The following is a 23,346-nucleotide window of genomic DNA, read 5'->3' as shown; positions in this document are numbered from 1 at the left end:
GTTAATAACAAATTTCATAAGTGAATATATACATATTGTGAGGTTACAGTGAAGATTTCTAGCTCTTTAAATAAGTGTCTTCAGGATGATCTTGGATGAGCTCCAGCAATTATTCTGATTACACGCTTTTTTGCACTGAACACTCTTTTACTCAGTGATAAGTTACCCCAGTACATGATGCTATACGAAAGCACAGAATGAAAATAGGCGTGGTAAGCTAATTTACTCAGATGTATATCGCCAAAATTTGCAATGACCCTAATAGCATAAGTAGCTGAACTCAAACGTTTCAGCAGATCCTCAGTGTGTTTTTTTCCAGTTCAACCCCTCATCAATGCATACACCTAGAATATTCTACCTTAGCTGCCAATTTCTGATCGAAGTCTATATTTATTAATGGGGTCATTCCATTTACTGCATGAAACTGTATATACTGTGTTTTGTCAAAGTTTAATGAGAGCCCATTTGCAGAGAACCACTTAATGATTTTCTGAAAAACATCATTTACAATTTCACCAGTTAATATTTGTCTGTCGGGTGTAATAGCTATACTTGTATCATCGGCAAAAAGTACCAGTTTTGCATCTTCGTGAATATAGAATGGCAAGTCATTAATATACAGAGTGTCCCAGCTGTCTTGTCCACCCAAAATATCTCTGGAACAGTAACAGCTATTGGAAAACGACTTTCACCGGTATCAATGTAGGGCTGGGGCCAATGAATGTACATATTTGGAAACATTCTAAAACGAAAGCATATGTGTTTTTCAACACAAACCTTTGTTTTTTTAAATGGACCTCCTAGTTTTTTCAGCAATCCATAGCATGACAAAACACATACACAATGGCGTTGATTGCATCGCAATATTCCCATTACATCCCGAGATATTGAGACGCGGATACTTGAAACACCCGACATGCGCTGCTAGCCCACGTCCTGAGGCTCAGGCGTGAACCCCATTCTGCCCGTAATCGCAGCAGACCGTATTATTCGTTTCGGACCTCTTGATAAGTATGGAGGTGTGATTACACATGTCAATCACATCGCGATTACGGGCAGCATGGGGTTCACGCCTGAACCTCAGGACGTGCGCTAGCAGTGTCATGTCGGGTGTTTCAAGCGCCAACTTAGCTTCTCAATATCTCGGGATGTAATGGGAATATTGCGAAGCAATCAACGCCATTGTGTATGTGCTTTGTCATGCTATGGATCGCTGAAGAAAAAATACAGGAGGTCCACTAAAAAAACGTAAGTTTGTGTTGAAAAATACATATGCTTTCGTTTTAGAATGTTTCCAAATATGTACATTCATGGGCCCCAGCCCTACATTGATACCGGTGAAAGTCGTTTTCCAATAGCTGTTATTGTTCCAGAGACATTTTGGGTGGACAAGATAGCTGGGACACCCTGTATATTAAGAACAGCAGAGGACCCAAGACCGAACCTTGCAGCACCCCATTCTTGATTGTTCCCCAGTTTGAGAAATCACCAGTTTTTTGCATATTATGTGAACTGTTTATTTCAACTTTCTGCACTCTTCCAGTTAGGTATGATTTAAAACACTTGAGCACTGCCCCATTCATACCATAGTACTTGGGCTTATCTAGAAGTATTCCATGATTTACACAAGCAAAAGCCTTTGACAGATCACAAAAAATCCCAATGGGTGACTTCCGGTTACTCAGAGCATTTAATATTTCATTTGTGAAAGTATCTATAGCATTTTCCGTTGAACAACCCGTCTGGAAACCAAACTGACATGTTGTTAAAACTTTATTTTACAAAGGTGTGAAGCTACTCTACAATACATTACTTTTTCAAGAATTTTGGATAAGGCAGTCAGAAGAGAGATTGGGCGGTAGTTGTTGACATCGGACGTATCCCCTTTTTTATGCAGTGGCCGTCCTTCACAGAGGGCGCTAGCCAACCAGGACGCTGCAAAGCGCGTAACTAACCTGCCGAGAGCATCGCGAGAAGTCACGGCTCATATAACAAACGTAGCGAGGTTTCAGGAGTATTTGTTCTTTTGTTCAGCATATCCCGGACAGGATTAAAGGAGAAAATACAAAAATGCACTAAATGAAGCAGGCAAAAAGGAATACAAACGTCTCTAAAATGAGATCGACAGGAAGTGCAAAATGGCTAAGCAGGAATGGCTAGAGGACAAATGTAAGGATATAGAGTCTTATCTCACTAGGGGTAAGATAAATACTGCCTACAGGAAAATTAAAGAGACCTTCGGAGAAAAGAGAACCACTTTCATGAATATCAAGAGCTCAGATGGAAACCCAGTTCTAAGCAAAGAAGGGAAAGCAGAAAGGTGGAAGGAGTATATAGAGGGTCTATACAGGGGCGATGTTCCTGAGGACAATATTATGGAAATGGTAGAGTAAGTAGATCAAAATGAAATTTGAGATATGATACTGCGTGAAGAGTTTGACAGAGCACTGAAAGACCTGAGTCGAAACAAAGCCCCGGGAGTAGACAACATTCCATTAGAACTACTGACAGCCTTGGGAGAGCCAGTCCTGACAAAACTCTACCATATGGTGAGCAAGATGTATGAGACAGGCGAAATTCCCTCAGACTTGAAGAAGAATATAATAATTCCAATCCCAAAGAAAGCAGATGTTGACAGATGTGAAAACTACCGAACTATCAGTTTAATAAGTCACAGCTGCAAAATACTAACGCGAATTCTTTACAGACGAATGGAAAAACTGGTAGAAGCCGACCTCGGGGAAGATCAGTTTGGATTCCGTAGAAACGTTGGAACACGTGAGGCAATAATGACCCTACGACTTATCTTAGAAGAAAGATTAAGAAAAGGCAAACATACGGTTCTAGAATTTGTAGACATAGAGAAAGTTTTTAACAATGTTGACTGGAATACTCTCTTTCAAATTCTGAAGGTGTCAGGGGTAAAATCTAGGGAGCGAAAGGCTATTTACAATTTGTACAGAAAGCAGATGGCAGTTATAAGAGTCGATGGACATGAAAGGGAAGCAGTGGTTGGGAAGGGAGTGAGACACTGTTGTGGCCTCTACCCGATGCTGTTCAATCTGTATATTGAGCAAGCAGTAAAGCAAACAAAAGAAAAATTCGGAGTAGGAATTAAAATCCATGGAGATGAAATAAAAATTTTGACGTTCGCCGATGACATTGTAGTTCTGTCAGAGACAGTAAAAGGACTTGGAAGAGCAGTTGAACGGAATGGACAGTGTCTTGAAAGGAGGATAATAGATGAATATCAACAAAAGCAAAACGTGGATAATGGAATGTAGTCGAATTAAGTCGGGTGCTGCTGAGGGAATTAGATTAGAAAATGAGACACTTAAAGTAGTAAAGGAGGTTTGCTATTTGGGGAGCAAAATAACTGATGATGGTCGAAGTAGAGAGGATATAAAATGTAGACTGGCAATGGCAAGGAAAGCGTTTCTGAAGAAGATAAATGTGTTAACGTCGAGTATTGATTTAAGTGTCAGGAAGTCGTTTCTGAAAGTATTTGTATGGAGTGTGGCCATGTATGGAAGTGAAACGTGGACGATAAATAGTTTGGACAAGAAGAGAATAGAAGCTTTCGAAATGTGGCGCTACAGAAGAATGCTGAAGATTAGATGTGATCGCTCTAAGCTTGTTGATACCAGTGCTACCAATTTTAATTGTATATTACAGCACTGAGGATGGTCACTAAGTGACCGAAAATCGATTTTGCGGATGTTGTTGTTGTTGTGGTCTTCAGTCCTGAGACTGGTTTGATGCAGCTCGCCATGCTACCCTATCCTGTGCAAGCTTTTTCATCTCCCAGTACCTACTGCAGGCTACATCCTTCTGAATCTGCTTAGTGTATTCATCTCTTGTCTCCCTCTACGATTTTTACCCTCCACACTGCCCTCCAATACTAAATTGGTGAGCCCTTGATGCCTCAGAACATGTCCTACCAACCGATCCCTTCTTCTGGTCAAGTTGTGCCACAAACTTCTCTTCTCCCCAATCCTATTCAATACTTCCTCATTAGTTATGTGATCTACCCATCTAATCTTCAGCATTCTTCTGTAGCACCACATTTCGAAAGCTTCTATTCTCTTCTTGTCCAAACTATTTATCGTCCATGTTTCACTTCCATACATGGCTACACTCCATACGAATACTTTCAGAAATGACTTCCTGACACTTAAATCAATACTGGATGTTAACAAATTTCTCTTCTTCAGAAACGCTTTCCTTGCCATTGCCAGCCTACATTTTATATCCTCTCTACTTCGACCATCATCAGTTATTTTGCTCCCCAAATAGCAAAACTCCTTTACTACTTTAAGTGCCTCATTTCCTAATCTAATTCCCTCAGCATCACCCGGATAATAAACAAAAAATACGACCAATGCTCTTTCTCCTTCCAATTGTGGTGCTCAGAATACTCCATGGAGTCGCCAATCAATTAGATGGGTAGATCACATAACTAATGAGGAGGTATTGAGTAGAATTGGGAAGAAGAGGAGTTTGTGGCACAACTTGACTAGAAGAAGCAATCAGTTGGTAGGACATGTTCTGAGGCATCAAGGGTTCACCAATTTTGTACTGGAGGGCAGCATGGAGTGTAAAGACCGTAGAGGGAGACCAAGAGATGAATACACTAAGCAGATTCAGAAGGATGTAGGCTGCAGTAGGTACTGGGAGATGAAGAAGCTTGCACACGATAGAGTAGCATGGAGAGCTGCATCAAACCAGTCTAAGGACTGAAGACCACAACAACAACAACAACATGAGTGCTGTCGAGTTATTATTTCCAAAAAGCAAAGTTTTCTCTATTCTAAGTGGTACTCTTTACTGGTAATGGAAAAATACATTTTGATGAGAGGAAATTAACTGGAGTGCCATTAATTAAAAGAAGCAGCCAAGTAAAAAGAATGATATGATAGCAAACGATATGTACCACAGTCTCGCAGTTCTCCTAACTGAGACATAGACAAGTTGGCAGCAAGGTTAATCTTGTTGAAATGAAACATTTGTTCAAATGCTGACTATACCTTTACATAGATAAGTACTTTACACACCTTGAAAATATCTTTCAAGAACAGCTGCCTACCACAAAACCATTCGAGAGAGCGATCATTTAGAGCGATCGACAAGAGCGGAGACACCGGAAGAGAGCGGGCCTCAGGAGAGAGAGAGATATCGAGAGAGACCGATCCAGACTCCGCTCGTGTTTATATACAAATAGACAACTGAAGGCAACTCCACTGTCACTCTTCCTCAGTCTCTTACTTCTCTAGAAGTCTCTTGCGGGGGAAAATGTTCAAGAGACTTCACTGCACTCCTTTCCGGTGCGACCGGTCGCATCAAATTTGGTTGTTGACGCCGCTTGCGCTGCATTTGCTGCATTATTATGAATTATAAGATACAATTGCTCTCTTTCGCTAGTTTTGACATCTGTATGCTCTCTCCCATTTAAGAATTAATTGCAATTTCACATTATAAGACAATACGCGGAATTCATACAAAAATACGACGTTTCTGACGTAGGTTTACATAAATTATTTCAGTTTTGGGACTGAAATTTATTTACAACGGAAAATAAACATTTCACCGTCCTGGTTAAAGCACAACCTGCGTGGCATATTGGCGCCACCCAAAACCGGTGCCAAGACAACTGTTGTGCATTGCGTGCCATGGATAAGAGTGGTGAATGATGGCTGCAGAGACGTGTATGAGCTGACAGATATGCAGCCATTGAGCAGTTGACTGCCCAGATGAACTAAGGGGATATCAACAGTGTTTATTTAACGACCATTCAGTGAATGTTGGTACATATGGTCCTGCTTTTCTTCAGTGACGAAGGATGGAAATTGCATGGGAGCACCAGAACTAGGTGTACACTGAATGGCGACAGGTGGCCATTTCGGAGAATGTTTCCGTTGCACTCATTGGCTGAACTCGTCATTCTGGAAGGCACAAAGGATCGGCACAAGTATGCGTCTGTCCTAGGAGACCATGTCCATCCCTACAAGCAGTTTTTTTTTCCTCGTCATCACTGCATCTACCAGTAGGATAATGCAACCTGTCACACAGCTCGCAATACATGTACATGGTGTGAAGAGCATCAGGGTGGGTGGCCTGTAATCCCCACGCCACGAAACTAGCGGATTTCAAACCAAACGAGAATGTACGGGACCACTTTGATCAAACAGTCTGTACCACGGATTTTCAAATGAGAAACCCAGCACAGATGACCATGGCATGACAGCACATGCCTCTTGGAGCCTATCAGAACGTCATTGGTTCTCTTCCTGCATATCTCGCAGTTGCCCATGCGGTTATTTACCCTATTCAGTGTTTTGACAGGTGGTCATATTAATGGACAGTGTTGTATGTATATAACACAGAGTGTAGATGTACGACTGCATATATTTATATTGATGACTGAAGTCAGTGAGTGCACAATATTATGCCATATTTAATTCATTTGAAGTCTAATAATAACAAATATTAGGAGTAATATGGTTTTAGGTTGGTTAGCAAGTCCAAGTAGATGTGTCAAGAGCAGCAAGTCAGGTGCTGAAGTGTGGACATGTGGATGCAAATGCTGAGTCTATACTGGCAAGTGTAGTCCACTTAATGGTGCTGCAGTTGTGGACATGCGAAAACATCAGGTAGTACATTATGTGACTTATTTTTGGGAATACTGTTAGACACAGAGGAAACATAACTAGCACACAGGAGTGGGTAGACGTTATGGTACCAATGACGACAATATCTGCTCTCTATACCCATTGCAAAGCGTAAATGTATATATGCGTTGTCTCTGTTTTCTTTACTGATCTTACTCAGACATTTAAACTTTGCAGTCAAATGATATTCAACATTGGCCTGTTCATTGAGGGTACTCGTTGGCTAATATGAATCAAATACAGGCACTGGGAAATGTTTCAATTTCTGTGATATTAATTCTTACAGCAATTAAATGGTTTACTGGAATGGCTTCATAATATCGCAAATTTTGTACCCCTTGCTTCTCTGAACGTCCTCCCCACTAGTTCAAACGCTGCTCTCCTCGTTTTGCACCTGTGGCTTTACAGCCGGACCGTGACACACGAGCTGGGAACATCATTCAGTGACTACAGTGCCCAATCAGTTTATTTAAAGTTTGTTCCAGTTCTAGTTTCTGTTTTATTGTTGTTTTTATGCATTCAAATTGTGCTGTACAGTAGTTATATCGCTCCACGATAACTGTTGGCCCTTGTATGTACCTCTCATTTGCATATTGTTTTATACAACATGTATTTTTGGTATGCAACGGATTGTTGTGAGAATCTGAGGAGAAGAGGTGTGTGAACTGATTAGCTCGATGGTAAGGGATTCACCTTTGTGGTCACAGTACAGTCGCCGGCAGCGTGTGTTCCATTGTTAAGAATGACAATCCCTTCGCAGTAGTGCCTGTAGTGAGGTGCCCCCTGGCCTCCTCACTAACACGGTGTCTCCCTCGGTCCAGCACTCCAGCCACTGAAGACAGCAGGGCGACGGCGGCCGGCACCTCCAGCGAGCAAAGCTGTACTCCCGTGGCAGCTGCACCACCAGCCTGCCCCACTCCACCACCTGCTGACGCTGAAGTCTCTCGCATGAGGTGAGTTCCGTCGCAACGTGTCCACGTTTTTCATATTCACAGTATGAATTACGGGGGCGTCAGCCAGTAGTTACAGACAATAAATCACACACCATTTTATTACATTTTCCAATAAGGCAGAGGGGAGACTCTTAACAGTAAAGTACTTGTTTCAGTCGATCTCTACATACTTCTTTGCGTTCACAGAGTCAGTAGCATTCAGCTTGAAGATTAAATGTCAAGCTTTAAATAATCATGTATATTTCTGAATTCACCATTAGATTAGATTAGATTACATTAGTACTTGTTCCATAGATCATGAATACGACACTTCGTAATGATGTGGAACGTGTGAGGTTAATAAAAGGTGTCTACACAAGATTTTAAATTAGACAAAATATTACATGACACTCAATATTTTCCTTTTTTTGTGGGGTTTGGGAAATTACCCACTTAGTATATCCAAAAATTCATCTAATGAGTAGAAGGAGTTGCCATTAAGAAATTCTTTTAATTTCCTTTTAAATGCTATATGGCTATCTGTCAGACTTTTTATGCTGTTAGGTAAGTGACCAAAGACTTTTGTGGCAGCATAATTTACCCCCTTCTGAGCCAAAGTTAGATTTAACCTTGAGTAGTGAAGATCATCCTTTCTCCTGGTGTTGTAGCCATGTACACTGCTATTACTTTTGAATTCGTTCGGATTTTTAATAACAAATTTCATAAGTGAATATATATATTGTGAGGCTACATTGAAGATTTCTAGCTCTTTAAATAAGTGTCTGCAGGATGGTCTTGGATGAGCTCCAGCAATTATTCTGGTTACACGCTTTTGTGCAATGAACACTCTTTTACTCAGTGATAAGTTACCCCAGAATATAATGCCATACGAAAGCACAGAATGAAAATAGGCGTGGTAAGCTAATTTACTCAGATGTATATCGCCAAAATTTGCAATGACCCTAATAGCATTAGTAGCTGACCTCAAACGTTTCAGCAGATCCTCAGTGTGTTTTTTTCCAGTTCAACCCCTCAGCAATGCATACACCTAGAAATTTTGAATATTCTATCTTAGCTGCCGATTTCTGATCAAAGTCTATATTTATTAATGGTGTCATTCCATTTACTGCGTGGAACTGTATATACTGTGTTTTGTCAAAGTTTAATGAGAGCCCATTTGCAGAGAACCACTTAATGATTTTCTGAAAAACATCATTTACAATTTGACCAGTTAATTCTTGTCTGTCAGGTGTGGTAGCTATACTTGTATCATTGGCAAAAAGTATCAGCTTTGCATCATCGTGAATATAGAATGGCAAGTCATTAATACATATTAAGAACAGCAAAGGACATAAGACCGAACCTTGCGGCACCCCATTCTTGATTGTTCCCCAGTTTGAGAATTCACCAGTTTTTTGCATATTATGTGAACTGTTTATTTCAACTTTCTGCACTCTTCCAGTTAGGTATGATTTTAACCATTTGAGCACTGCCCCATTCATACCACAGTACTTAAGCTTATCTAGAAGTATTCCATGATTTACACAATCGAAAGCCCTTTATAGATCACAAATAATTCCAATGGGTGACTTCCGGTTACTCAGAGCATTTAATATTTCATCAGTGAAAGTATCTATAGCATTTTCCGTTGAAAAACCCTTCGGGAAACCAAACTGACTTGTTGTTAAAACTTTATTTTTACAAAGGTGTGAAGCTACTCTACCATGCATTACTTTTTCAAGAATTTTGGATAGGGGAGTCAGGAGAGAGATTGGGCTGTAGTTGTTGACATCAGACGTATCGTCTTTTTATGCAGTGGTTTAACAATGGCATACGTCAGTCTATCTGGGGAAATACACTGCTTCAGAGAGCTATTACATATGTGGCTAAGAATCCCACTTATTTCTTGGGAACAAGCTTTTATTATCCTGCTGGAAATGCCATCAACTGCATGTGAGCTTTTATTCTTGAGAGAGTTTATTATCTTCCTAATGTGTGTGTGTAAATTTCCTTCAAAAATGTTCAAATGTGTATGAAATCTTATGGTACTTAACTGCTAAGGTCTGCTAAGGTCATCAGTCCCTAAGCCTACACACTACCTAAGCTTAAGTATCCTAAGGACAAACACACACACCCATGCCCGAGGGAGGACTCGAACCTCCACCGGGACCAGCCGCACAGTCCACGACTGCAGCGCCCTAGTCCGCTCGGCTAATCCCGCGTGGCAAATTGCCTCCCAAATGGTTCAAATGGCTCTGAGCACTATGGGACTTAACATCTATGGTCATCAGTCCCCTAGAACTTAGAACTACTTAAACCTAACTAACCTAAGGACAGCCTACAACACCCAGCCATCACGAGGCAGAGAAAATCCCTGACCCCGCCGGGAATCGAACCCGGGAACCCGGGCGTCGGAAGCGAGAACGCTACCGCACGACCACGAGATGCGGGCAATTGCCTCCCCTCTTTTGTTTTATAGTATGCAACGTTTGTAAACAACATCAGGTCTTAACAGACCGTGTTTATCCGTTGCCTGACCCTTGTCCTCATGGGTCATTAAAGTACCAACATAAAGGAAAAAGACTTGCTACAGGCAGCCATTGCTTCACAGTGGCTGAAACTCGTGGAGGTTGAAAAACTGGCCAAGGATGGAAGGTCACTGAAACATAATTGTTTGGTGTTATATATCTGCTTCTAGTGCAGGATAATCAATTTTTTGTATTCTAGGATATATAAATTCAGTCTTTGTTGTTGTGGGAAACGAGTCACAAGTGGCTGGACAGAAATGACACGTTGGATGGCGCCAGTGTGTTTGGCATGAAAGCAGTCTCTCCCGATGTGCACGGACATAGACGTCACCTGCTTTTTGTGTTGAGTCATCTGGTTGGCCTAGTGGCGCCACCCGTGCAGGCTCTGGGTTGTTTGTCACACGTCCACATCACAACTCGGTGTCCGGAATGCGTGGCGTTTGGGGCTACCGTCATCTCGGTTCCAGGGCAGAACTGGCTGTAGTCCCTGTGTGCTCTCTCGGCACGCAGGTCTCGCTGGCCGTTTCTTGGGTCAAGTGGTGTCAGTAGTGTCAGGAAACGACCTCACACAACATCCTATCACTGGTAAAATTTACTTATTCGTATTCTTATTTCCCATTTTTTCGTAGTTTGTATTATTTCGCAGTCTTTCTTGCATCCTTCTACAGCCCGGTTCTCGATAGAAGCTGCAGACACCGACGAAAGATCATAGTACGACTTAAGTACAGCTAAAGGTTCTTGTCGGTCCACTGTGACATTGGATACCGCCTGGTGGGGTTGCGGGCTCGTGATGCGGTAGCAAAAGTATGTAAGCAGAGGACACGTGGAAGTGGAAATACGCTAACGACGATAGGAGTTGCAAATGGGAAATTCCATTGAGACAAGCGACTTTGACAAAGAGCAGATTACACTACTGGCCATTAAAATTGCTACACCATGAAGATGACGTGCTACAGACGCGAAATTTAACGACAGGAAGAAGATGCTGTGATATGCAAATGATTACCTTATCAGAGCGTTCACACAAGGCTGGCGCCGGTGGCGACACCTACAACCTGCTGACATGAGCGAAGTTTCCAAACGATTTCTCATACAAAAAACAGCAGTTCACCGGTGTTGCCTGGTGAAACGTTGTTGCGATGCCTCATGTAAGGAAGAGAAATGCGTACCATGACGTTTCCGACTTTGATAAACGTCGGATTGTAGCCTATCGCGATTACGGTTTATCGTATCGCGACATTGCTGCTCCCGTTGATCGAGATACAATGACTGTTAGCAGAATATGAAATCGGTAGGTTCAGGAGGGTAATACGGAACGCCGTGCTGGATACCAACGGCCTCGTATCACTAGCAGTCGAGATGACGGGCGTCTTATCCGCATGGCTGTAACGGATCGTGCAGCCACGTCTCGATCCCTGAGTCAACAGATGGGGACGTTTGCAAGACAACAACCATCTGCACGATTAGTTCGACGACGTTTGCAGCAGCATTATCAGCTCGGAGACCATGGCTGCGGTTACCCTTGACGCTGCATCAAAGACAGGAGCGCCTGCGATCGTGTACTCAACGACGAATCTGGCTGCACGAATGGCAAAACGTCATTTTTTCGGATGAATCCAGGATCTGTTTACAGCATCATTATGGTCGCATCCGTGTTTGGCGACATTGTGGTGAAAGCACATTGGAAGCGTGTATTCGTCGTCGCCATACTGGCGTATCATCCGGCGTGATTTTATGGGGTGCCATTGGTTACACGTCTCGATCGCCTCTTGTTCGTATTGACGGCGCTTTGAACAGTGGACGTTACATTTCTTATGTGTTACGACCCTCATTTGATCCCTGCGAAACCCTACATTTCAGCAGGATAATGCACGACCGCATGTTGTAGGTCCTGTACGGGCCTTTCTGGATATATAAAATGTTCGACTGTTGCCCTGGCCAGCATATCCTCCAGATGTCTCACCAATTGAAAACGTCTGGGCAATGGTGGCCGAGCAAATGGCTTGTCACAATACGCCAGTCACTTCTGTGGTATCGGGTTGAAGCTGCATGGGCAGCTGTACACGCCATCCAAGCTCTGTTTGACTCAATGCCCAGGCGTATCAAGGCCGTTATTACGGCTAGAGGTGGTTGTTCTGGGTACTGATTTCTCAGGATCTATGCACCCAAATTGCGTGAAAATGTAATCACTTGTCAGTTCTAGTATAATATATTTTAATGGCGAGTAGTGTATTATTACACAGAGCCTGTGAACGAGTATCTCGGAAACAGTGAAGCTGGTCGAATGTTCACATTCTACTATTGTGAGCATCTACGGGAAGAGGTAGATGGATGGTTAAAGTACCACTAGGCGCTAAATGGTTGGATGTCCACGACCGTCCCCAGAACGTGGGGTTCGGAGGCTTGTCTGCTCTGTAAAGTAACGTAGTTAGCGATCTGGTGCATGTGTGCCGAAAGAGCACAATGCAGGTGTATGCTCAAGTGCTTCGGAGCACACCCTTCATCGTACATTGTTGGACATGGAGCTCTGCAGGAGACCACCCCTACGTGTTCAAATTTTGACCCAGCTACATCGACAATTACGATAGCAGTGGGTACAGAATCTTAGGAATTCGACCGTCGATCAATCGCAACGAGTCGGCTCTTCGGGTGAATCACAGTTTTCCTACACGAGGTCCCTGGTCGTCTCCATTAACGCCGTCTTCGAGGTGAACGGCGGCTCGAAACGTGCAGCGCGCTACGGGCGCAGGCTGTTGGGAGCAGTATTATGCTACGGGAGACGTTCTCCTGAACTTGCATGGGACCTGTGGTAGTAATCGAAGGTGCGCCGACAGCTGGGAACCACCTGCATTCCTTCGTGCTTGCTGTCTCCCGCGACGGCGATGTCATCTTTCAGTGTCTCGGAGCCAGAATAGCGCTGCAGTGGTTTGAGGAGCAGTATAGTGAAGCCACGTTGATGCCTCGGTGGGCAAATTCGCCTGATGTAAATGCCACGGAAACAATCTGGATCGTATCAGGCGACATCACCGCGTACGAAAATCAGCGGCTGGTTATCTATGCGAATTTCATGACCTGCGCGCAGACAGCTAATGCCACATACGTCCAAAAACCTACGAACAAAGTGGCGGATCCCTGATACGCAGAATCAGTGTAGTACTTCGGTCCAAAGACGGAAAAATAACTTGTTTTGGGTCATCAGTGTATATTCAGTTTCAGAAAGAAAGTGTACGATATTCGAGTGGAACAGATGCTAAAGGAACTACAAGATGCGAAATAATAACATTGCTGAGAGAGCTGTATCTCTTCAGGTCTATGAAAGAAAACTACACTGATGGCATAGAACTGTGGACAGCAGATGGCACAGGTATGGAGATTACGAGAGCTGTGTTGTGCTACAGAAGATTTCTGTTCCTTTTAAACTCTACTTGTTTTGACAACAAGAGCGCAAGACAAGAAAGAAGAGTAACTGACAAACTTACAGTATTTCAGTAACGAAAATACGACTTTGTGGTTTAATGAATGACTAGCGAAAATCAGAATGGCTACACGGAGCAATGACATCCAAATGTTCCACCATAAAATGACTCGCCACTTAGAGCTAGTCCAGGTGCTCACCGTAAACATGCACGCCAGGGTAAGTTCCCGCGCTCTCCTCAGGATTCCAGATGGACACGACTCGTGACTCTGTTGACGGGTGACTGCTTCCGCACTCCAGTTCCACTGGCCGCCGGAATGTCAGCCCCGTGCGTCCTCGCAGTACACCGAGAGCCGACTGACTACTCGCGGTGCTCCGTGCCTTGTCTGCCCTCTGTCACTGCCGCCAACCGAGTCTCTTCACTTCGTGGGACGTGGCCGTCCTACATAGAGGGCGCTAGCCAACCAGGACCCCGCAAAGCACGTAACTATCCTGCCGAGAGCATCGCGAGAAGTCACGGCTAATATACCTAAATAAGCGAGGTTTCAGGGGTAATCGTTCTTTTGTTCAGCATATCCCGGACAGCAATAGGGGAAAGAAATACAGTAGAAGAAGAATGGGTAGCTTTGAGGAATGAAATAGTGAAGGCAGCAGAGGATCAAGTAGGTAAACAGACGAGGGCTAGTAGAAATCCTTCGGTAACAGAAGAGACACTGAATTTAATTGATGAAAGGAGAAAATACAAAAATGCAGTAAATGAAGCAGGCAAAAAGGAATACAAACGTCTCAAAAATGAGATCGACAGGAAGTGCAAAATGGCTAAGCAGGCATGACTAGAGGACAAATGTAAGGATGTAGATGCTTCTCACGAGCGGTAACATAGATACTGCCTACAGGAAAATTAAAGAGACCTTCGGAGAAAAGAGAACCACTTGCATGAATATCAAGAGCTCAGATGGAAACCCACTTCTAAGCAAAGAACGGAAAGCAGAAAGATGGAAGGAGTATATAGAGGGTCTATACAGGGTCGATGTTCCTGAGGACAATATTATGGAAATGGAAGACGATGTAGATGAAGATGAAATGGGAGATATGATACTGCGTGAAGAGTTTGACAGAGCACTGAAAGACCTAAGTCGAAACAAGGCCCCGGGAGTAGACAACATTCCATTAGAACTACTGACAGCCTTAGGAGAGCCAGTCCTGACAAAACTCTACCATCTGGTGAGCAAGATGTATGAGACACGCGAAATTCCCTCAGACTTCAAGAAGAATGTAATAATTCGAATCCCAAAGAAAGCAGGTGTTGACACATGTGAAAATTACCGAACTATCAGTTTAATAACTCACAGCTGCAAATTGCTAACGCGAATTCTTTACAGACAATGGAAAAACTACCCTACGACTTATCTTAGAAGAAAGGTTAAGAAAGGCAAACCCGCGTTTCTAGCATTAGTAGACATAGAGAAAGCTTTTGACAATGTAGACTGGAAAACTCTCTTTCAAATTCTGAAGGTGGCAGGGGTAAAATACAGGGAGCGAAAGGCTATTTACAATTTGTGCAGAAACCAGATGGCAGTTATAAGAGTCGAGGGGCATGAAAGGGAAGCATGGTTGGGAAGGGAGTGAGACAGGGTTGTAGCCTCTCCCCGATGTTACTCAATCTGTATATTGAGCAAGCAGTAAAGGAAAAAAATGAAAAATTCTTAATAGGAATTAAAATCCATGGAGAAGAAATAAAAACTTTGAGGTTCGCCGATGACATTGCAATTCTGTCAGAGACAGCAAAGGACTTGGAAGAGCAGTGGGATGGAATGGACAGTGTTTTGAAAGGAGGATATAAGATGAACATCAACAAAAGCAAAGAGGATAATGGAATGTAGTCGAATTAAGTCGGGTGATGCTGAGGGAATAAGATTAGGAAATGAGACACTTAAAGTAGTAAAGGGGTTTTGCTATTTGGGGAGCAAAATAACTGATGATGGTCGAAGTAGAGAGGATATAAAATGTAGACTGGCAATGGCAAGGAAAGCGTTTCTGAAGAAGATAAATGTGTTAACGTCGAGTATTGATTTAAGTGTCAGGAAGTCGTTTCTGAAAGTATTTGTATGGAGTGTGGCCATGTATGGAAGTGAAACGTGAACGATAAATAGTTTAGACAAGAAGAGAATAGAAGCTTTCGAAATGGGTTGCTACAGAAGAATGCTGAAGATTAGATGGGTAGATCACATAACTAATGAGGAGGTAGTGAATAGAATTGGGGAGAAGAGGAGTTTGTGGCACAACTTGACTAGAAGAAGGGATCGGTTGGTAGGACATGTTCTGAGGCATCAAGGGATCACTAATTTAGTACTGGAGAGCAGCGTGGAGGGTAAAAATCGTAGAGGGAGGCCAAGAGATGAATACACTAAGCAGATCCAGAAGGGTGTAGGCTGCAGTAGGTACTGGGAGATGAAGAAGCTTGCACAGGATAGAGTAGCATGGAGACCTGCATCAAACCAGTCTCAGGACTGAAGACCACAACAACAACAACATCCCGGACAATCTAGTGTGGAACGGGGTACAGGTTTCTGAACCGTGAATTTACTTTCAAAATCTTTTCTTAAAGAATTTACTTTATTTACTAGCGATTCATCAAGAACATTAACACATTTAATCACACTAGGTGAGAGTGGAAGTAGTAACTGATGAAAATGAAATTACCTTTAACAAATGGGAATTTTATTCATAAAAGCCTTTTCAAAAACAGATTTAAAATTTATAAGCAGAAAAGGACCCTCGAAATATCAAGTTACCATTTTATTAAGAGGCAGAAAGTGTAATATTGACAGTATGAGCCTTCGGGCTGAGAATCTTACCGCTCCCTTTCAACACGGCCGTAGTCACGACCGCTCACAACAACCTCTGAAAGACTACACTGATGCAAATCTGCGACACACCAGATTACTTTAAACTAAAAATTTTAACAACTCACATAAACACATTAACTATGCACCCCGTAAGAGGGATGGAAATGGTACAAATAAATTATTTGCCATTGCAAGTGCAATTTGTTTTTAAAATTACTCTGACGGTGGAAGGGTGGCAACTATATAAAAATGTCTATTTAAATAAAAGCCATGAAATTCAGAATTACATAAAATGTATAACATGCTCTACATTATACATATGCCGCCACGCAAGATGATAGGCAAGATAAAATCATATTTCAGGAACTCGTCCTTTACACCTTAATTCTATAAAATCGTTAACAGCCAGTCATGAGAGAGGCAGCTATTAACGAACGGCAGACCGACCGACAGACAGACAGACACTAACTGCCTAACAAATTCGGACGAGAGACAGACGAACAAGCTGAGAACGAGAGACTGACCAAAACGCTCTCCCGAACCGTCCGCTGCCAGCCGCTTCAACGGACGCAGGAAGGCGCGTCGATCTCCCGTCTCACGGCGTCGCAGCTCGCCCCAGCCAGTCCGATGTCGTGGGTTGACTCCTGTTGCTCTCGTGTCGGCCGCGAAGCCACTATCCCTCGCTATACGGCGCGGTCCACCGGACTGACGTGGCGACCTCACATGCGACGACGCTCAAGACGGACAAGTCATCTTGTGCCTCAGTGCGCGACCGACCAACCGATCGATCCAAACGCCAATGCCCATTGCCTGAACAAACTCGAGCAGACTGGCGGCCTAACAGATACTAGCACTACGGACGACAGGCGGATACTGACTGCCCCACACTGACCCGGCTGACCAACTGACCAGACTCACCGAGACTGACACACTGCCGAGTTTTTTTTTTACTTTATTGTTATTTTGACACCTGAACAATCAGGTAGGCTGGCAGCAGCACAATACGCCGAAGAGAGTACAAGGCGATAAACAAAGAAAAAACATCACTTAGAAAAACGGCGGGAAAAAACAGGAGACACAAGAATATAAAAGCACAAGAAGCCGTTCACACTTGATGACAACCCACACTACGAACTGTAGACCCGACGCACAAACACTGAAGAAGACGATGGCACTGGTGAACAATGGAGCGTGACGGCGAAACTGAACACTAAACATGACGGCACACACGATACACTGATGGCGGTGATCTCCGGCGCGCGAATGTCCACTGAGCGTGTGCGAGTCCGGGGACCTGCCAAGAGGGGAACAGGGGTGAGGAGGGGGAGAGGGGAGGAAAAGAGGATGCCATGGCTTAGGAGACGGGGACAGGAGGAGAGGGTCAGGGGAGGGGAGGCCCGGGGGACGAGGGGGGAGAAAAGGAGGAGGGAGGGAAAAGGGAGAGAAGGGAGGGAGGGTCCCCAGAGGAGTAAGTACAGGAGGAGGGCAGGAGGATCAAAGTTGGTAGGAGGGGTAGATAGAGGGGAGGAGCGCATCATCAGGGAGAGGGAGCTGGAGGAAGCCACCTTGGGAGAGGGTAAGGAGGGTGGAGAGATGGAGACCGGGTGGGACGTGGGAATACAGGCGCGGGAGCGGGCGGGGGTGGGAGAGGATCGGGGAGACGAGCGGGTGAGGAGGATCAAGTTTACGGGAGGTGTACAGGATCCGTATCCTTTCAAGGAAAAGGAGGAGGTGGGGGAAGGGGATGAGATCATACAGGATCCGTGTGGGGGAGGGGAGACGGATGCGATAGGCGAGGCAGAGAGCATGGCGTTCCAGGATTTGGAGGGATTTATAAAAGGTAGGGGGAGCGGAGATCCATGCTGGATGGGCATAACAAAGGATAGGGCGGATGAGGGATTTATAGGTGTGGAGGATGGTGGAGGGGTCCAGACCCCACGTGCGGCCGGAAAGGAGCTTGAGGAGACGGAGGCAGGAACGTGCCTTGGCTTCGATTGTCTGGAGATGGGGAGTCCAGGAGAGGCGACGGTCGAGGGTGACGCCAAGGTACTTAAGGGTGGGAGTGAGGGCGATGGGACGGCCATAGACGGTGAGATAGAAATCAAGGAGGCGGAAGGAAGGGGTGGTTTTGCCTACAATGATCGCCTGGGTTTTGGAAGGATTGACCTTGAGCAACCACTGGTTGCACCAAGCGGTGAACCGGTCAAGATGGACACTGCCGAGCTCATAGCGCCCCTTAAATGCACGTGAATAGGCAACCTTTCCCCTTTCTCACCAGAGGGAGACACCAAAGCTGCGACTGCCACAGCGCCGCCACCGCCAGAAACGGAGGGCGACTGCTTCACATTACATGCTGCGGCGCGCTCTTCAAAACAGCAAATTTTACCACGGCTCAGTTTTTGTTACAGCAGATGCTGAAGCATTCCTCACAAGTGATACTGAAGTCTCTTGTGGGAAACGACCTACATGGCCAAAAGATGCTTCCATTTCTGCCTCTGATGTAGGCAGGCTTATTACTCACTCTGGGGGCTTCAGAAACCATACGATGGTAAACTGGTACATCAGCTGCCCCTTTAGCCATCTCCTTGTTGAAAAAGCGGCTAACATGTATCGGTACACTGACAAAAAATGAGCGTAAGATGCCACAACAATTTTTGCCTAAGAAATCTAGGGATTTCCATTCCCGTCTGTTTTTCCGGAATGATATAATATCAGTTTCCGATTACCGAAAAAAAAGGCAGTTTTATTGTTTTTAGCTTTGCAAGATTCTGAAACTTTTGACGAAGCTACAGGTTAACCAGGGATAGCTTTCAATTACATTGTTACAGCTCTAATGGATATAGCAGGAATCAATAATCAAATAATTTTTCATGCGAAAGAGGTAAATCCAAGAAAGAAGAGAAGGATTTTCCATTATAAACCTTCAGCTAGTGCAAAGAGCTAAGATTCTTTCACTTCGTACTGACGCACCAATGGCCGGCCGGTGTGGCCGTGCGGTTCTAGGCGCTTTTGTCTGGAACCGCGTGACCGCTACGGTCTCAGGTTCGAATCCTGCCTCAGGCATGGATGTGTGTGATGTCCTTAGGTTAGTTAGGTTTAAGTAGTTCTAGGGGACTGATGACCACAGATGTTAAGACCCATAGTGCCCAGAGCCATTTGAACCATTTTTTGACGCACCAATTTTCCTCGAGAAATAGAAAGAACCGTGGGTTGAAAGAATTGAGGAGAGTGCCACCGAGAAAAGAAGGCGGAGTGTGTCACACGGACGAGCGGAAAACACCTCCATCACCATCAGGTGGCACTCATGCCGCAGCTTTGTTTCCAAAAGGAACGTGAAAACAATGCATACGTGTGGGAAGCGTCAAGGAGCTCTCGAAAATGCGCAAGAAAATTAGTGGTAACTGTGCAATCAAAAGAAAATGTGACTACTCATACTGCATCAATATAGAGACCCTATGTGGTTTTGTTTTGCAATGACAGAGTGGCGTTGTGCACTGTCTGCTGAAGAAAAGAGTTGGGGAAGATTGACCGCGACAACACAGTGACATAATGTAAGTTCATTTTTTATTGTTGAATTAAACAGCGATTCAGCTCACGTAACGTAAGTTTAATTTACCGTTGTATATGGGAACGATATCTGTATATTGAGCAATCAGTAAAGGAAACAAAAGAAAAATTAGGAGTAGGTATTAAAATCCATGGGGAAGAAAAAAAAAAGACTTTGAGGTTCGCCGATGACATCGTAATTCTGTCAGAGACAGCAAAGGACTTGGAAGAGCAGTTGAACGGAATGGGCAGAGTCTTGAAACGAGGATATAAGATGAACATCAACAAAAGCAAAACGAGGATAATGGAATGTAGTCGAGTTAACTCGGGTGATGCTGAGGGAATTAGATTAAGAAATGAGACGCTTATAGTAGTAAAGGAGTTTTGCTATTTGGGGAGCAAAATAACTGATGATGGTCGAAGTAGAGAAAATATAAAATGTAAACTGGCAATGGCAAGGAAAGCGTTTCTGAAGAAGAGAAATTGGTTAACATCGAGTATAGATTTAAGTGTCACGCAGTCGTTTCTGAAAGTATTTGTATGGAGTGTAGCCATGTATGGAAGTGAAACATGGACGATAAATAGTTTGCACATGAAGAGAATAGAAGCTTTCGAAATGTGGTGCTACAGAAGAATGCTGAATATTAGATGGGTAGATCACATAAGTAATGAGGAGGTATTGAATAGAATTGGGGAGAAGAGGAGTTTGTGGCACAACTTGACAAGAAGAAGGGACCGATTGGTAGGGCACGTTCTGAGACATCAAGGGATCAAAAATTTAGCATTTGATGGCAACGTGGAGGGTAAAAATCGTAGAGGGAGACCAAGAGATGAATACACTAAGCAGATTCAAAGGCATATAGGTTGCAGTAACTACTGGAAGAAGCTTGCACAGAATAGAGTAGCTTGGAGAGCTGCATCAAACCAATCTCAGGACTGAAGACAACAACAACAACAACAATGGGAACGAAGTTTTTCGCGGCGGTACTTACGTATAAAACATTCTCGGTATTTTTGCCGCGTCAGTTCTGGATAAAATATCGAGCTCTCGACGATTACCTCCAGCGTCATCGTCAGGAACTGACTGTCTTCACTGCTGTTTTTTTTTTTTCCTTTACTGTAATTTTAATCACCTATACAGGCGGGCTGTCAGCAGCATATTACGCTGCTCTTCAACCTTAAGTGGAACAAGAAATGACAGAGAGGTGATACAGACAATACAAAAAACGGCGGGCAAAAAATGGAGATGCAAAAAACATGCACTGCTGCTATGGTAGCCTTATTTATAGGCCGTGGACGGCTTCTGATTGGTCGGCTTATCATTGGTCGGCGATTACGTACTGCTGTCGCAGACGATGTCACAGTGTGCGCCGGTGGCGCCACCGCTTCCGTTGGAACGTAAACCTTGGAAGGAACGTCTCTGCTGCTTCTCTGCATCAAGCGCTCGTTTCCATGCACAGCTCAGATGGTATCCGCTATCGCGGTTAATGTTATTTTGGCTCATTCTTATTTCAACAGCCTCCTTTATAACAGTATCACAGTACGTGGAGGTATGGGACAGAATTTTTGTTTCATCAGGAGGAAAAAGATCCGCCAGCATTTTCAAAGTGTCCTCCACAGGAACTTTTGTGAACAGCGCTACCACATCCAGGTTGACTAAAATCTCCTGTAACTATAAAGTTGTTCCGGCACGTGATGACGGCCACCTACTTCTTGTATGGTAACAAATTTTATGAAATGACGGACGGTATGGCGATGGCCTCTCTGTTGTCTCCATCACTGGCTAACATTTTTATGGAGAATTTTGAAGAACGTGCATTAAATTCGGCTCCCTCCGTCCATCCTTATTTTATCGTTACGTTGACGACACATTTATGATCTGGCCACACGGCGCAGAGCTCTCGAACGATTCATGGAACACACGAACAGGATACATTCGAACATCCAGTTCACTGTCGAGATGGAGAAGGAAGGGGACTGCCTTTCTTAGAAGTTTTAGTACAACGACAGGCGGACGGGCGTCTTGGCCACTCTCTGTACCGTAAGCCGACGCATACCGGTTTATACCTGAATGCACAGAGTTTCCATCATCCAGCTCAGAAGAGAGCCGTTTTGAACACGTTGGTATATAGAGCAAAAACTGTTTCTGACGAGGACCACTTAAGGTCCGAGATTAACCATTTGAAGTGCGTGTTCCGAAAGAATGGCTATGGTACACGCGATATAAAGGCAGCGTTCTCCAAAAAAGGGAAACGTGAAAATGCTGCACGCTCAAAGGATGAAACACCGATTGCGGTTCTTCCTTTTTGTGGCGCGATTTCCAACAAAATAAGAAGACTCCTGCGTAGACGAGATACAAGACCTATTTTTCGTCCTTCTAAGAAAATTAAGATGATGGGCCCTGTTACGGACAATATCGGCCTCAGGGTCCCTGGAGTTTATAATATACCCTGTGAGTGTGGAATTAGTTATATAGGTCAGACGATTCGTATCGTTTCTGACCGCTGTGCAGAACACCAACGCCATATTAAAAATAGAGAACTGGAGAAATCAGCAATTGCAGAGCACAGCCTCACGAACAAACATAAAATTTTGTTCGATGAAACAAAAATTCTGTCCCATACCTCCATTGTACTGGGATTCTGTTATTAAGGAGGCTGTAGAAATAAGAATGAGCCAAAATAACTTTAACCTCGTCAGCGGATACCATCTGAGCTGTGCATGGAAACGAGCGCTTGATGCGGAGAAGCATCAGAGACGTTCCTTCCACGATTTTCGTTCCAAAGGAAGCGGTGGCGCCACCGGCCCACACAGCGTCTGCGACAGCAGTACGTAATCGCCGACTAATCAGAAGCCGTCCACGGGCTATAAAGAGGCTACCACAGCAGCGGCGAAGACAGTCGCCCCCCGACGATGACGATGGAGGTAATCGTCGAAAGCTCGAGATTTTATCCAGAACTGACGCGGCAAGAATACCGAGAATGTTTTACATTTTCCGTTGTATAATTAAACGAAAAGTGTACTGTTATTGAGCTCATACAGGGTTACTTCGGGAACATAGAGACCGCTACTCTTGAGTACAAAGTTCGTCGCTCGCCCGTCAGTCATACGGGTAACGGCGCGCCCGCTCCAGGGCCGACAAAGAGTGTGCCTCTGCAGTGCTTGTAATGCCGTGCACTACAGAGGACGACGTATGGAGCTGGATGAAGGGGAAAGTGCTGCAACTGAATTCAACCGATCATTCTGACACTGTCATTATTTTAAGGGATAGTGAGGTTAAAGACACTTACAGGTCAGGGATAAAGAACACCTTTCAACTGTTTCTCAAAGCTGGAGATCAAATAAACGGTTTCGATAACAGCTCACGCTAACAAAAAATTTCGATTGTAGTCCTCTTCTGACACAAAT

General features: G+C 44.1%; 1 protein-coding gene across 1 annotated transcript in view; it reads left to right on the top strand.

The window, feature by feature from the left end:
- LOC124551275 (poly [ADP-ribose] polymerase tankyrase-1-like) overlaps positions 1-23,346 on the top strand; it is a 49,488-nt gene that overhangs the window by 12,702 nt on the left and 13,440 nt on the right. The window contains exon 3 of the mRNA XM_047126276.1: positions 7,490-7,621. Within this exon, the coding sequence (XP_046982232.1) occupies positions 7,490-7,621 (132 nt within the window). The remainder of the gene's footprint in view (positions 1-7,489; positions 7,622-23,346) is intronic.

This window comes from Schistocerca americana, chromosome 9 (genome assembly GCF_021461395.2).
Source record: "Schistocerca americana isolate TAMUIC-IGC-003095 chromosome 9, iqSchAmer2.1, whole genome shotgun sequence".
Classification (NCBI taxonomy): Eukaryota; Metazoa; Arthropoda; class Insecta; order Orthoptera; family Acrididae; genus Schistocerca; species Schistocerca americana.
The sequence above is the reverse complement of the archived record's forward strand: the minus strand, read 5'-3'. Positions and strand labels throughout refer to the sequence as shown.